The sequence below is a fragment of the Rhinolophus ferrumequinum genome, chromosome 15, assembly GCF_004115265.2.
Source record: "Rhinolophus ferrumequinum isolate MPI-CBG mRhiFer1 chromosome 15, mRhiFer1_v1.p, whole genome shotgun sequence".
NCBI lineage: Eukaryota > Metazoa > Chordata > Mammalia > Chiroptera > Rhinolophidae > Rhinolophus > Rhinolophus ferrumequinum.
The window spans coordinates 34,438,053-34,453,748 of NC_046298.1; the positions used below are offsets into that span (position 1 = coordinate 34,438,053).

Consider the following 15,696-nt stretch of genomic DNA (forward strand, 5'->3'; position numbering starts at 1 on the left):
AGAGAAGCAGAAGGGCCAGGGCAGGGCTCTCTGGGGTGTGGGCTGTGCTTCTCACTTCATTTGCCCTGGGGGGCACCAGAGCTGTGCCTGGACTGAATAGGGCCGTGGGCATGTCGGACCTAGTCCATGCAGGGCACTTTGTCGACACTGAGCTCTCTCCTCTGTCCTCCCAGGCTCTGTAGGCTTCTGCCCCCATTCTTATGCCTATGGTGTCAGCAGGGCCTTGGCCAGGCTGATGGCCTTTGCCCTTTGCCCTTTAGCTGAGGGGGTCAATCTGGGCACTAGGCAGGGCTGGGAATGTGGGCGCAGGTAGAGGAAGCCCGTGGGTCTCTTGCAGGTCCTGAGGTCCTGGGAGATGCCGCTCAATGCCTTCTCCGGGGACAGAGGCACAAACCGACAGTGGCCACGTCTATCGCATCCTGTCTCAAGGCCTCAGTTTCCTAACCTGTAAACTAGGGTGAGGCTGTGGCCTCTGAAGTCTTGACATTCTGTGGGGATTAGTGGGAAGAAAGGCAGTTCCGGAGGGAATCTCTGGACTCTCCCAAGGGCCTGATGCTTGGGCTGGCATTGCTGAGCCTAGAGAGGGGCACACCAGCCGCTTCCATGTCCCTTTGGGGTAGGGGTGGCTCTGGACAAGATGTTCCAGTCCCAGAGAGGGATGTGCCTGGCTCAATTGGCAGGGCCCCCAGTGACGAAGGCCTCTTCCAGAGACTGCTAGGCGTCTCCCCCCACCAGCTCCATGCGTGCCCGAGTGATGCCCACCTGGGACTCACCTGAGACAAGCACACCGCCAGCCCTGTTTTATTTATAGATCTTTTCAGGAAAAGCTAGCAGGGCAGTGCTGGCAGGGAACCCAGTCCACATCTTAGGGCTTCCTTACCACAGGCCTCTAAGAGGGGGATCTCTTTTTTTCCAGGAAAAAAAAAAAAAACTTTTTTTTTTTTTTTTTTTGTAAAACACCTCCTCAATAAACAACATGTAAACAGAAATAGCTGCTTCAGGCTCCACAAATGTCTCATTGTGTCTTCAAGGGCTTATCTGTGGTGGGCAGTGGGGAGGGCTGGCAGGGGCCATTTTCCTCTTCCTCAGGGGCACCCTGGGGGTAGACCACGAAACACAGCTCCTGGCCCCAGCGTGTCATTGACTCTGAAGACAGACAGACAGACAGACAGACAGATGGACTTTGGGATCTGACTCCGTGGGACAGGGGTCCTCAGCCAGCTGCTCACTCTAAGGTGGGTCCCAGACACTTGGGCCACATCGTGGGGAGACATTTGGTGGTGATTGGGCCCTGTGCAGCTGCTGGGAGACCCTGCTCTAGGGTGAGCTCCCAAGAGGGTCCCATCGTTAGGCCCAGCACCTGGGGGAGGCTGTCTGGCTCACCAGTGAGTCTGTGCACACACTTTGGTTTGCTTCTCCAGAACACTCCCAGGAAGAAGATGGGCACCCCGGTGAGGATGATGATGACGCCGACCCCACACACCATGGGCTCGGAGATGAAGCTGAAGACCAACAGGAACGCCCAGAAGACCAAGTATGCAGCAGGAACGAGGAGGTTCACCTGCAGAGACCGAGCGGAGCACCAATGGAGCAGGACCTCTCGCTCTCCTGCCCAATCACCCCGGGAGCCCCCGGCACTTTCCTCTCTTTCCTGGGAGCTGAGGCCTGAGGGCCCCCCTTCTGGCCGCAGCCCGATGTGCTAGAACCCCATTCATGGATGGCCAGTTGGCCAAATTGTTGAGAATTTGTCTAAGTGTCAGTGGCTCTGAACTCCACAGAGACTGTATTTGGACTTGCGGCTTGCACTTGGCTGAAGGTCAATTATTTTTTGGCGTGTCCCATTTCAGGCAAATGAATACTTCTCCAGCTCCAGGATTTATATGCAAACGGGAGGACTTTTCTTTTAGCTTGGATTAGGGTATTCTGTTTTTGTGTGGAGGCGTGGAATCCTGCACAGCTGTGAGCAAGTGTCTCAACCTCATTTTCCTGTCTGTAGTCAAAGCACCCACCTCATGGGGTTGTTATGAGGACTGAATAGCCCAGGGCTTAGCACACGGCAAAAGCTGGAATCCCCATCGCCGTCATCACCTGCCCCTGGTGCCCAAATGGGTGAGGTTCTGACAGCTTCTGGCATATCCTCCCCCAGGCCTCACCTTGATGGGCCTGTGGAGCGCTGGCCGCTTCCAGCGCAGCACGAGCAAGCCCAGGATGGTGACACCATAGCAGAGGTAGTTGATGAAGGACACGTAGTTGATCAGCGTGTATGTGTCTCCCACAAGCATGATGACCGCCGTGGCCCCGCACTGGGAGAGGAGTGGGCTGAGGGCTGGCCTTCGACCTGCCTCCTGTCAGCCCAGTCTTGGGCCTGCGGCTCAGGCCAGGAGGTTGGTGAGCCCTCCCCACTCCCACTGTCGGCTGCCCACCAGGGCCAGGGCTCATGCCTGCCATTACCCAGATTGCCGGTGTCTCAGGCTCCCCGCCCTGTCAGCTTGGGTCCCCCAACTTACGCAGACGAGGAGGGCAGGGATAGGGGTGCAGTGTCTGACGTGGATCATGGCCAGCAGACTGGGCAGGTGCCCTTCTCGGGCTCCAGAGAAGCACAGCCTGCATGGTGGGGACAGAGATGGGTGGGGGCCGTGAGCCCCGGCTGGGTCCTCCCCACCTGCCAGATCCTGGACCTGAGCTCTAGACCTGATGTCCCTCTTGAATTGTTGCTTTTGACCCTCTGCTCCAGGCCCCAACAACCCCATGGGACAAGTATCCCCCTCATCTAGTCCGTCTCCCTTTTGCTTTCTGTTCCTCAGGTTTGAGATCAGACATCTGTTACAGGGGAGTTCGTTGTCCCAGCTTCAGGTGGGCCCCACCTGGCAGGATTTCTCTTCCTCTGGCCTTCAGCACTGTTTGCATGCCAGGGCACTGGCGGTTTCCTGCACTAGGGCACCTGCCTTGCCTCACCTGGACCACCCTCTTCCCCAGTCCAGTCACCTGGAGGAGGTGAACAGGTAGCCATTGATCCCGCCGAAAGTGGAAAGTGCCACGGAGACAGGCATGACCCAAGAAAAGTAGCCCAGCAGCTTCTCTCCAAAGGTCTGAGTGGGCACAGAAGAGAGGCAGTGCATGAGGCAGGGTAGGGGCCAGGCAGGACCAGGGACCGAGCAGAGCCCCACTCACCACGGCCACCGCGTTAGAGGCCAGCAGCTCCTGGGGGGACATGGCCGTGAAGTAGGCGACGTTGGTGAAGGTGTACACAAAAGTCACCAGCGGGATGGAGATGAAGATGGCGCGAGGTAGGTTCCTAGGGGCAGTGGCAGAGTGCCTCAGTGTCAGCCCTCTCAGGGCGGGAGGGTGGGGTGCTGGCATGAGAGGGGGGCAGGGGACCCAGTGGCAGGAGCTTTGAGTCTCCATCTCCTGCACCCGCTGGGGGCCTTGGGGCAGGGAAGGGGGCAGCACCGCTGTCTGTCTCACCCCGCAACCCTACCCTGGGCAGACCAGTAGGAGAAGGGCAGATGGGGGACGGGTCACATTGTACCCTGAGGGGTGCGACTAATGTCTAATGTCTGCACATAAAGAAAAAATTGCTTACAGCCAAAATAAGCCTTGAAAATCCCAAAAGGGCCCTGGGAGCCCAGTCCATAGATCTAGGGTACCCCTGGGACTCCTCATCAGCCTCAGCCCCAGCTGCAATGGCTCACTGTCGGGGTCCCTGGCTGAGAACCAGATGGAGGCACTGGCTTCATTTGCAGGGACCATGTTGTGTGCACATGTGTAATTTTTGGCCAAACGCAAATAGCGGGCTCCATTTACAGTGGGACAATGATACTCAGTGTTTCTGAGGCCCAGCAAGGGGCTGTGACTTGCCTACAGCCATATAGAACAAGGCGAGTCTGGAACACAAGTGTCCTGGCTGTCTCTCCAGAGCCATGCCTGTGGGGCAGGGGAGTGGTCAGGTGGATGAAGGGACCGAGGCCTGTGTGACAGTGGCCCTGTGCAGGGAGGCTGCCTTCCCAGGGCCCAGCCGGTACCCCACTCACTTTCGAGGGTCAACCAGCTCCTCAGTAACGTAGTTGAGGAAGTTCCAGCCGCTGAAGGCAAAGGAGCCCTGGAGGAAGGCCAGGGCCAGGTGACCCACGGAGGGCGTCATCCAGAAGTCGAAGGCATTGCTGGGCCGCAGTTCCTCGAAGTGTCCTGGGGGTCCAGAGGTCAAGGGTCAGCGTTGTCCCCCCGGCTCTGGGCACAGCCCCCCCTGGCCCTACCTTGGAAGATCTGGACAAAGCCCATGCCAATGATGAGTGACAGGGCCAGCAGCTTCCCGCCGGTGAAGATGTCTTGTATGCGTGTGGCCCAGCGCACACTGGAGCTGTTCACCCACGTCAGGAGCACTGGGGAGGACAGGCGGGAAGGTGGGTGGACGCCCGAGGCCATGCCCCTCACAGTGGGCCACAGCCACGTCCAGCCTGAGCTGCAGGAGGACGGCATCCCCTGCAGCAGCAGCCAGACGGCAAGAAACTCCATCCTGAGGCCGACCTCTCTGGAGCTGGCAGTAGTTTTGTCCCTTAGCCCTCCCACACAGGGCAGGGAGCAGAGGCCCAGCCTGGCCCCACGGTGGGCACTTACTCAGGCAGGCCATGGATAGCACGCGGGAAGCCGTGGCCGGGGGGATGCAGTTGGGGAACACGGGCTGCAATACGTAGTTGGAGAAGGTCATGGAGATGACGGCCAGGCTGGTAGGGTACATGATGAGGACGGCACTCCAGAGCAGCAGGAAGCTGGAACGAGTAAGGGCTCGAGTGGCACAGGCATCCCACTGCCTTCCCCGCCAAGGTGTGCGGAATGGGGCTGCACACTGGGCCCCGGAATCCAAAGGCGAGTGCCAGTGCCGGAGGCTGGCTTTGGGCCAGGGAGGCAGGGCCAAACTTGTCGAGGCCTGGACTCTATTGTAGACAGTTTCGACAGAGACAGTGTTCAGCACAGTTAAACAGTTATGTGCTACCCTTGGGCCGGTGTCGAGAAGGGCTGGGGAACCAACCGCCTTTCTGATGGCCACCCAGCCCCCAGGCACTGGCTGTTTCCTGCACTGGGAGGGCTGTCCTGGGATCTGCACTCATAGTTCCAGCTGCAGCTCTCAGCAGAGCCCTGTGGCTGCAGGTGGCTGACTGGGTTGTGATCCCCTGAGCGATTGGACTTTGCAAAAAGCCCTCCCTAGGGCTGGGGAGTAATTTACGTTCCTACAGCTCAAATCTCACCTCTGTAGGGTGCCCACAGATGAGTAGGAGTGGGGGCTCTGCTCAAGGCTGTCAGGCTTGACCTGTTCCTGGAGGCTCTGCCTGCACCCAGGGGAGGGCTGTCCGTCGGGGTGGCCCTAGCGCCCAGTCCCACCCTTGAGGGCGAGGATCACTTCATCCAGGGACACCACTGACCTCTGGGGCACCGAGTTTGGTGGCTTCTTTTTGGTCCTGACCTTTGCTCTGTAGTCCTGTTTCCTACCCCTTGCTTTGCACCCCCTAACCTCTTGGCTCTGAGCATTCTCGCTCCGGGACCCTCCTTCCCTGCTGAGTGCTCCTCTCTGCCCACTCTTGATGCTGGATGCAAAGGGTCTTGGGCCTTCCTCTCTCTCCCACCTTTGCAAGTATTCGCTCCAGTTGCACAGCACGATGCTTCTGCTTTCTCAGGTCCCAGGCCCCTTTGAGGACCCCCTCCTCAGAGGAGAGCACCCATGGACATAGTCATAGGTGTGTGCGTTTCCTGCCAAAGCCCCATCCGCAGCTGCCCGTTAAAGGTCCCTGATCCAAACTTTGTATACTTCCACCTAGACGTTTCCTCTGAGCTCCAGACCCCTCACCCAGAGCACCTCCCCAGTTGTGCCATGGACCCCACCACTGTGGCAAGCCCCACCCCAAGTCTCCCCCTCCCCATCCCATGAACTGGCATCTGTGGAGCTTCTCCAGTGGGAATGGAGGTGTCACTCCAGCTGCACCCATCTCTCCCACATGCTACGCTGGTTACCACATCCTCCCCATTCAGGCTCCTAAATGATTCTGGAACCTTCCTGTACCTTTGTTGAGGCCCCCATCAAGGCTCAGATGGACGACTGCAATAGCTTTGCTCCTTCTCCACCCCTAGGCTGCCCCATCCCCTCCAAGCCCCGTAGCCTGCCACGGATCTGACCAGCTGGCCCAGGCCACCACTCTCTGTACATGTTCCCCCTCCTTACTGCTCGGCAGAGAAAATGCCACTCTTCCTCCAAGCCTTGGCACAAACGTGGTTTTTCCTGGGAGCCTTCCCTAGGTGGTTGGCACCCCACTCTCTTGGCTGATGGGCCACTGCCTGTTACACACACCGTCAAAGCTGGGCTCCTCTAGCTGGTCTTAATCACATTTGAGGGACAGTTTCCCTTCTGTACGGTGAGCAACATGAGGACAGGGATGCATCTTTTGATCACGGCATCCCCGGCCCTCAGCACACAGTAGGTGCTTAGCTAATGTGTGCTGGTGAATAAAGGAACGTTGGGGAGCTATTTAAAGGGGAGCTCTTGCAAGGCATTGATAAGAATATCGTTCCCCCCACCACCCTTGCATATGGACTTACTAAAGTCAAGGCCATCCTTGTCTGGATGCTAGCATTATCTAGACGTTTCAGATAGCAAGGGCCTCCCAACCCAGAAGCACGGAGTAGGGAATGGGGTTTAGAGGCAGCTTGATTTAAAAGGAAACAGAGAGGTCAAGGGGCCAGCTGGAATGTCCAACTGGACTGGGGTGGGCAGTGGAAAGTGGCCCGACACCCCCACTCCCTTCCTTCCATCCACCCCCATGACCTCCCTGTGATGTGAGAAGCAGAACAGGAAACCCAGGTCCAGGCCCAGCTGGCCATCCATTCTGGAGAGGTTGCCCCCCTCCCTAAGCCGCTGGGGCCCCACACTCACCCAGCTAGGCCCCCGAAGATCTCAGTGACGTAGGCATAATCTCCGCCAGACTTGGGGATGGCGACTCCTAGTTCCGCGTAGCAGAGGGAGCCCAGGGCAGTGACGCCCCCGCCCAGTACCCAGACGAAGAGGGCCAGACCCACAGAGCCTGAGTGCTCCAGGACCCCCTTGGGGGAGATGAAGATGCCAGAGCCGATGATGTTCCCTGCAGGAGGAGAAGGAGGGCATCAGCTTTCTCCGTGGGGCTCCGGATGCTGCAGTGAGGCAGGGAGCCCAACCTGCTCCCTGGAGGACGGGGTAGAGGCAGGTCAGGAGGCCTGTGGAGACCACTGGGTCCCTCAAGCCCTGCAAGTCCCACTCTGGGCTCGTTGTCTCCTCTCCCCAGTGCCTGGCGTGGGAAGTGGCACCTTGTCCATTCGGCCAGTCTCCCCTGCCAGAGACGGGTCCTGTTCTGAGTTCCTCTGTCCCTGCCTCCCCCCCAACTTACTCTCATGAGGTGGAGCAAGCATAAGAGAGGGGCCGCATCCAGTGAGTGATGGTAGAGTGGTGGCGACTCTTGTGCGTCCCCACAGGGCCAGGCTCAGTGTCTCCCCTGCCTGAGGCCTCCAGACTTCTCAGCCTCCAACCACCTGTCCTCCTTCCAACTTGCTTGCCAGAGCTGGCCCCCTCAGCAAGAGCTTGACCATGATACTCTCCTGCCACTTTCCTACTGGTGGAAGTCCACACTCATGGAGTGGCTGAGGGAATGGGACCGCCTCCATGAAGCCCTCCTTGACCACGCTGGTTTGGATTCCTCCTCCCACTTCATAGCCCTGTGGTTCCCCCGACCCCACCTTGTACTTTATTTCTTTATCTTCCATCTCCCCTTTCTCTGTCAGGCAGCTCCTCTGCCTGCTTCCTGGGCTCCTCCCTGACCTACGATCCAGGCTGTGGACACAGGCTCTGAAGAGACCTTGTTTCCTGGCACTGTGAAAATGTTTCAGGTCCTGGCCAAGCAACAGTGGAGTGAGGGAGACAAACTGGTGCAATTTCAGGGCTGGGGGTTGGTCAGTAGCCATCACACAAGGAATGGAGTGGCAATAGCAGGCTGGCAGAGACTCTTGGCCCAGCTGGGGTCTGGACACAGACTGCCTCTCTCTTTGGGACAGCCTCCTGCTTGCAGACAGAAATCACTGCTCTAATTCCAGGATCACAATGGGAAACCTCGCCTGGGGCTCAGGAGACGTGGGGACTTCTCCATACTCAGGTCACCTCTTGGGTCCTATCTGTACAATTGGTTATTGTGAGGATTCAGCAGGATACCGTAAGGGAAGCCCTCAGCTTGTTCACAGCTGTATCCAGATGCACTTTGCATCTTCATTTGTATGATTCTCTGTGTACTATCTGCACCCTCATTTGCTTTCACTCACCTCGGTCCCTCAGCACATAGTAGGTGCTAAATACACATCTGTTGAGTACACTAAAGGAAGAATAAATGGCCTAATTCCCAAAGTGGCACCAGTGTCCTGATGTGAAGGGCTGATTTCCTTATCTGTGAAGTGGGGGCAGCACTCTTCACTCGGCCTTGCTAGAAGGGGACCCTGACTGGAGCAGAGGGGGTGGCTGGCTTCCTAGGCTCAGGTGCAATCTGCCACGGTCATGGAAGGTCTGCCGTGCCTCTGGGGCTGACTCTGAGCTTTGGACATTGGGGGTGGGGGGGCAGAACTCCCTTGACTCACAGTGTATGGGAGTGGAACAGTGGGAAATACTCAGAGAGCCAAGCCGCGGTCTGCAAAATAGGTTCCCAGGATGAGCAAAACTCTGAGCACCCACTTAGCCCTGAGCTCCCTGCCAGTTAGGGCAAAGAGGGGGCCGTGTTCTGGATTACCTAGGTCTCATCATCTGTGCAAATGAACCAGGTCACGTCACTGGTGACTTGCACTAGGGCCTTGCAAGAGGATGTAATCCCAGAATCCACAGTCCACATGAATAAAAAAGTGGCACTGCTGGGACCTGGGGCTCAGCCCCTCAACAAGATCACCCCCACCTGTCAGGTCCCCAGTGAGGAGGACACATCCATCAGGGCACAGCCTGCCTGCACCACCTGCCAGGCCCACAGGCGGGTCTGGACGAGGACACAGCTGTGACCGCCAATCTGCATGCATTCCTTGTACACTGTGCTCCCCTCCACCCCCACCCCCACCCCCGGCCGACACAGATTTCCAGTCTGGACGGCCACGATGCCCCGCTTGGTTTTCCAGTCACATCCCAGGAGCCCTAAATACATCCAGATAAGGATGAAAGAATTTCTGTCCCCCAGCCCCCAGGGATAAGCTGTGCCCTCAGCCTGCTTCCAGCAGGAGAGGGGTCACCTCCATCACCTACAAGGGCCCAGGGGCCTGGGTGGGCTGTTGGGTTTCTAAAGGGCCTTTGAGTTCACTCTACCCGGCAGCAGAGTCTCTGTTCTCAGGACCTGGTGGAGTGGGATTTGCCAAAAGCCAGTGAGGTTGGAAGCCAGCGGGGGCTGGGTGGCCTTGGAAGGAGCTGGGTGCATTTTGGGCTGGGGGCATCCAGGGCCCCGATCCACCCACCCTGTGGGGACCCCACTACTCTACACAATTCAGCCTGGCAGGGCCTCATGGGCATCGCCCTCAGGGAAGCCATACCTGGTACCTTGTCCTACGATGCTGGGGTCTGAAAGGATCACATCACTAGCTTGTGCCCAGTAGGTGGAGATTCAGCTGCTGGGATCTGGGGACTGGGCTTAGTGGGGTGGATCACTATTGTTCTGGACACATAGCTTCCAGCTACAGAGCAGGACTTCTGGCTCGAAGGAACACGTGTGCCAGCTGGTGTCTCTGAGGTCCTTGGGGGCCTCTCTTTCTGGGCCTGGACAACTAGAAGTTTGTGCTAGAAGGTAGCAGAAAACCCCAGTCAAGGTCTACTGGCTGCTCTGAGCATGGCACCCTGGGGGCTGGGTGGGGCTCTGAAAAGAGCAACAGGAGCTGTAAACTTGGGTGGCAGAGGGCAAAGAAGGGAGGGAGGGAGGATGCTGAGACAGGCGTGGGGGCCTCTAGCGCTTGGATGGTTACAGGCACTGTGGGGGAAGGGACTATGGAACTGTAAGGGGGGACTACAGGGGAGCCTGCCCAGCCTTCTGGGCGGTGGGGGGCTCAGGCCCCCCTCTCCTTCGTCATGTTCAGGACCAGTGGAATCAGCTCGGCCTGACTCCAGGAGCAGCAGTGGGCAAGCCCAGCCCTTGGGGCATCCTGCTCTGGAGGAAGAAGAGGAGGGACAGGAGCTAGGGAACAGGGGGTGCTGAGTGCCCGCTCAGGTGTCTGACCGAGGGCAGGCTGTAGAAATTCGGGTTCCGAGGCCTCCACATTCCCATCCACCCAACGGGACAAGCTGCTCTGTGATCCTTACAGGTCCTCCGTGGTGCCGGAGCTCACGGGCAGGTGGGCAAGGATGTGAGTGCTCCAACCAGGAGGCCCCCCTCCAGCCTCCTCTCGCCCCTTTTCCTCAGCCTGTGCTGGGTGGTTTTTATCACATTAAGATGTTTGGCCTGATGGGGCTTACCCGGCTCCGCGGAGGAATGAAGAAAGGGCCATTGTTCCCCAGGCTGCTGCGGTGCACGCTGACCTATTTTTGGAGGCAGTGGCCGACCATGGAGGTCACAGGGGTGGACCGTGGAGGTCGTGGTGGTGGAAGGAGCCAGCTGCCTTTGGTGTGTGTGAGGAATGTACTGTCTGACCTGGGGAGGGGGCAGGGAGGCCCTGTCAGGCCAGGACACTGGCACCACCCTGCAGCCCTAGAAACACTTTTGGGAGTCACCTAGCTGTGTGGCCTCAGGCCTGTGCTGCCCTTCTGGGCCTCAGTTTCCTCATCGGCCAGGTAGGGCCATTGGGCTAGGGGGCAGCAGAGCGCTGGTTCAACCCTGTCTTTGGCAGAAGGCAGGGTGGATGTGTCCTGCACATCTGCACGGAGCCCCAGGAAACAAGTCTGTTCAGGGATCCCTGCCCCCACTGTAGGTGTCTCCCTAGCTCACCGGCCTCCCAGAAGCAACACCACCCCCAGAAAGCCCTCCCTGACTTCCCACCTTGGCATCTATAACTTGGACCCTCCTCCCTGCCATGGTATCTGGAGGAAGGCCAGGAAGTGATTCCTTTATTTGCCATCCTGGGTGGACCCTGTATTCCCAGAGGGCAGGGTCTGTACCCTGGCCTGCTGAGATAAAAGGCCAGAGCCCTCCCCACCCCCCAAAGGACAGGGAACCCACAGGACTAGGTCATCTTAGCATCTGCCTTGCCTTTCCTTGACCCTTTCAGCAAGCGTGGTCGCACTGCCCTGCTGGGCCTGATGAGGGGCTGGCCACAGGCCAGGCCTTCCGTTGCTCTGGGCAATGAGTCCCAGCACCTCCCATTGGGGCATGACCCATGAGGCCTCCAGCCTCCAAGTTCTCTGGAATATACAGGAGCTCCAAAGACTTCCAAATTCTCATTGGTAGGTCCCAATGCCCCTGGGCTAGGGGCAGAGGCACTTACTAGCTGAGAACTCCCAGATCTGGGTTCAAATACCAGATTCCTCATGATGAGGGCTGTAGAAAAGGTATTTCATCTCTCTGAGCCTTCTTATCTGTAAAATGGGGAGATGAGGCAGTGATGCCGGCATACGCTCACGCCGCCTGGTATATCGGCAGCTCCAGGAAGTGCCTACGGATCTCACTATTGTCATCCATCCTGGAGACACTTCGGCCACCCTATCTGGCCTTTGGAGACGTGATCCCCATGGGACCTCAACACCCTGGGGCAGCAGCCAGAGCCCTGCTGAGGGTTCTGGCGAGGGCCATCCTCTGAGCAGCCCAGCCCCCTCCAGACCTGAAGAGCTCAGAGATGGGTCTGGCCAAGGCTGGATGAGCAGTGATGGGCTCTAAGGGGATGCACCTCACGAAGTGGACCCCCGAGTGCCTGAACACACTTGAGCCTGATCCACCAAGACTGGCATGGGCGGTTGGATACTTGAGTCAAAGGCAGAGGGAGAGAGCGAAGGATAGGACAGCCTGGTCAGCAGACTGTCCTATCCTGCTGACTTCCACTCTGCTGGACACGGGCATGTCCCTTCCTCGGGTGTGAACTGAGAGAGGGATCTGGCTGAGGTCCCTGAGTCAGGACAAGACACCCTGTACGCACAGCCTTGGGTGGTGGTGGGAGAGTTGGGGGATCCTTTTGTCCACCTGTTTGCTCATCCATCTATAGTGGAACGGGGAGCTCAGTAAACTCTGGTTGGATGAGCTCCCAGCTCTGTCTCCACCTTCCCTCGTTAAGGACTCTGAATCTGGCCCCAATTGTGCCCAGCACCGGAGCAGTATGAAGATAAACAATGATTAGGACATGAATTCCCATCTGATCCCAAATCCTGAGCCCAATCCTTGTGACAGTGTCATTTAACTTTTAGCCTCAGTTTCTACGTCTGTAAAACAAGTATAAACATACCCATCTTGCCAGGTGGGCATGAGAATCAAGTTAGATAAAGGGAGAACACGTTTTCATCATGGGATAAGAGGTGGTTTTCTGAGGATGTATTGGATGCAGCAATGTCTTGCACAGCCTTGCCCCAGCTGGCTCTTTTCCCACCAGGCTGGCCTCCAGTGGTGCTCACTGACGCTGGCAGGTGCTGTCCTAAACACAGTTTTGTTGGAGTCTTATTCCATCCCAAAGCCCTTCCACTTCATTCCATTCCTGAAAGCCCCACTCCTCAGCCTGGGACAGGGCAGGGGGTAGAAGGGAAGAGGATTATAGGGTCTTCTGGGAGGGTTTCTGTGGAAGTTTTGGAGATAAGTTCAGTAGCTGGTAACAAACAAGGAAGGTTATGGAGTAGGATATAAAATTCTCAAGATTTCAAAGCTAAACTATGACACTGTGCATACACTTTTGACTTCGTCCAAGTTTCCCAGGGCAGGAAGGTGGGGTAAGATGTGGGAGGTGGGCCCCCCAGAACAGTGAACAGGGAGTTGGTGGGGGCTTTCAGGGCCTCAGGTGGGGAGGGCAGTACAGACCCTGACTGAGTCCACACCTGCCTCCTCCCTCATCTCCTGTCACCTCCTGGTCCAGCTTGATGCTCCCCGGGTCTGTCTGTTGCCCAGTCCAGTTTCTTGTCTGCTGTGACCCCTCAGTGGTTACCACTCAGTGGTTTGGGGGCAACCACTGAGCATTCTGAGCTGGGGCCATGTCATCTGGGTTCTGTTCTTGAGTCTGCCACACTTGGCCAAGTCACCCCTGACCCCAACTCCACTGTCAAAATCTGGAAGCCAAGGGGGCAATGGTCCTGGAATAGCAAGAAGGGACTAGAGGTGATGGAGCTGTAAGGGCAGAGCTGGGTTGCATGGGGAAATTCTCACAGGGTCTGTCAGGAGAACATTATGGTGGAGCCAGCCGCCTCCCCCGCCCCCCCCACACCACCAGCGTCCTCATTTGCAGAGCAAGGAGCCAGCAGCCTCGGCCTGACCCGAGGGGGATGGGTGTGGGGGGAGGTAGAGTAGGAATACAGCTAAAGATGCTGGGCTTGCTGGCCTGTGTCTCTCCCTGCACCTGCCTGGCCCTGGAGCTGGCTCCAGGCACGCCTCTTGACCGCAGCCTCTCGGCCCATCCGTGATGTGTGGGCTTCCCCTTCCTGGGGGCACAGCTCCTGGCGAGAGCGTGGACTGTGACAAAGCGCTAACCAGGGCCCTGGCCAAATCCCTGGAAGCAGCCCTTCCTCCTAGCAGATAGTCATGCAGGAGTACCCTGGGCCTAGAAGACACCATTCCAGGGACAATGGGGAGGCAAGGGAGCTACCTGCACAGGGGTTATGTCCTGGGGCAACTCTCAGTGTGAGTGCAGGGGATGGCCAAGAGCCAGGCCTCAGCCCTGCCCAGGAGCACCCAGTGTGGGGCCAGAAGCAGAGGACGTGAAGACGCTAGTGTCTGTCTTCCTGAGCCCCCAACTTTCCCCATCTCTGTAGGCGTGAGGATAGCTGAGCGATAGATACACCAGCAGCTCCCAATGGCTGGGGAGGAGAAGACCGGGCAGGTGGTAGACTGAGAGTAGTTAAGACCCCTGCCATTCATCCTTCCAGCCCACATCTCCTGGGACACAGGGGATGGAACACACCCCTCCCAGGAAGGTCTCTGAGGCACCTGCTCTGTACACAGGCACAGGTCTGGGTTGGCCAGTTCCCGAGAAGTCAGTGTTCGTGACTTAGAACAGAGAAAGGAAAATCCCACCACTGTTCTCACTGTCCCTTGAACCCTCTGCCTACCGAGAAGTCCCCACATTGGGGCAAGACACATGCACCCATTCTCAGGTGGGGAAGCTGAGGCCAGAGAGCCAGAGGATGCGAGTGCCTGTTGGGATCCCAGCCCAGGAAGTAGGTGGCTTTTCTGCAGGCTTGGTATGCCCCACCCCAATGCTGCCTCCTCCAGTCACTGGCTGCTCCACCCTCTCCGCCAGGGTCCTGCCACCAAACTCTGCAATAAATATACTCTGAACCTACTTCCCCGCTGGGCTGGATTTCTCTGTCCAGTCTACCCACAGTCTCTCCTGCTTTTGAAGACTAAATCACCCACACTGCATGGCACTTGGACCCTGCACACAGTAGGGACTCAGCTTAAGCCACAGCCCAGAACTTGGGGCCTTTAGATGGGGTCAGCCTGCCCAGTCCCCACATTTGCAAAGCCCTTGCACTCAAGGCCGGACCATAGTCCTTTCCATTTCATAGATGAGAAAACTGAGGGTAATTGCCCTGCAGAAGCCCACAGCCAAGTAAAGGCAGGAGGATTCCAGCGGTGGATGGAACTCGCACCTCCCTCAGGCACAAAAATTGGGGGGTTTGGGGCGGTGGGAACAAGAGCCCTGTGCAGCTGTGTGAGGGGAGACACCGCAGGTGCTCTGGGTCTCCCCTCCTCTTTAGTCCCACCGTCACAACCAGTAGAAGCACCAGGAGAGGGGTGCCCCTTGTTCCAAGGGTCTGTGCGCTCCGTGCCCCGCCAGGCTCCCACCCGCCTGGGGCCCCGCTCACCGATGATGATGGTGCAGGCGCTCACCAGCCCGATCTCCTTCTTGAGCGCCACCCGCTCCGAGGCTCCGGGGCCGGGTCCCGGGCCGGGGGAGGGAGAGGGCGCTGGGCCGGGGTGCCCGCGCCCGCTCGGCTGCTGCGTGTGGCCGGCCATGTCTCTGTCCCGCCGCTTCCCCGCTCCCTGCACTGCCAGGTCTGTCCCACCGGCCGCCAGTCCGTCGGTCCACCCGTCTGTCCGTATGCGTGCCGCCCTCGCAGCCCGGACAGCGCTCACAGGCGGGCGCATGCGCTGGCGCGGGGCCCGGGCGGTGGGCCCCAAGAGGCTGGGGCCAGGGAGGGGCGGAAGGAGGGCTGGCAGGCTGCCCCTTCCCCCACCTTCCTTAAAGGGAACTCCCCCCGCACCCCTCCCCAGTCCTGGCCGGGGAGGGTAAGAAGAGAAGTTGGGGCAGACCTAGGAAGAACTTCCCAGTTGGGCCAAGGAAGGACCCTTCCGCTGCCTCAGTTGCATTCACTCATGGAGTGATGGTGGAAGAGCAGGGCTCAAAGGCAAGGCCGTCCCTGCCCTCAAGGAGACTGAGGCAGCTCGCAAAATAAGAGCTGTCAGTGTATTGGGGCTCACTGTGTGCCAGTGCTCCCATATTAAATCCTGGCACGGACCCGGAGCGCGTGTGTGCGGGGGAAAGGGGTGAAGGTTGGGTTCATTCTCCAGGCGGAAGCTGAGGTTCAGAGATTCGTGAGCAAGTGGC

The 15,696-nt window shown here is 58.3% G+C and overlaps 1 protein-coding gene across 1 annotated transcript; it reads right to left on the reverse strand.

The window, feature by feature from the left end:
* Nucleotides 1-786: 786 nt before the first annotated feature.
* SLC7A10 (solute carrier family 7 member 10) lies at nt 787-15,250 on the reverse strand. The gene is made up of 11 exons (XM_033127996.1): nt 14,954-15,250; nt 6,920-7,124; nt 4,615-4,766; nt 4,254-4,379; nt 4,032-4,185; nt 3,172-3,295; nt 2,986-3,089; nt 2,508-2,604; nt 2,154-2,303; nt 1,384-1,561; nt 787-1,146 (listed from the first exon to the last, which is right to left on the reverse strand). The coding sequence occupies exons 1-11, from the start codon at nt 15,234-15,236 to the stop codon at nt 1,016-1,018; spliced, it is 1,704 nt and encodes a 567-aa protein (XP_032983887.1). The 5' UTR covers nt 15,237-15,250; the 3' UTR covers nt 787-1,015.
* Nucleotides 15,251-15,696: the final 446 nt, after the last annotated feature.

Excerpts from the sequence above, each read along its gene's own strand:
- SLC7A10 (XM_033127996.1), bottom strand. The coding sequence starts at position 15,236 with ATGCGCCCGCCTGTGAGCGCTGTCCGGGCTGCGAGGGCGGCACGCATA. Across the intron at positions 7,125-14,953 it reads CGCCTGCACCATCATCATCG|GGAACATCATCGGCTCTGGC; the intron begins GTGAGCGGGGCC and ends CTCCTCCTGCAG. Across the intron at positions 3,296-4,031 it reads GAGCTGGTTGACCCTCGAAA|GAACCTACCTCGCGCCATCT; the intron begins GTGAGTGGGGTA and ends CACTGCCCCTAG.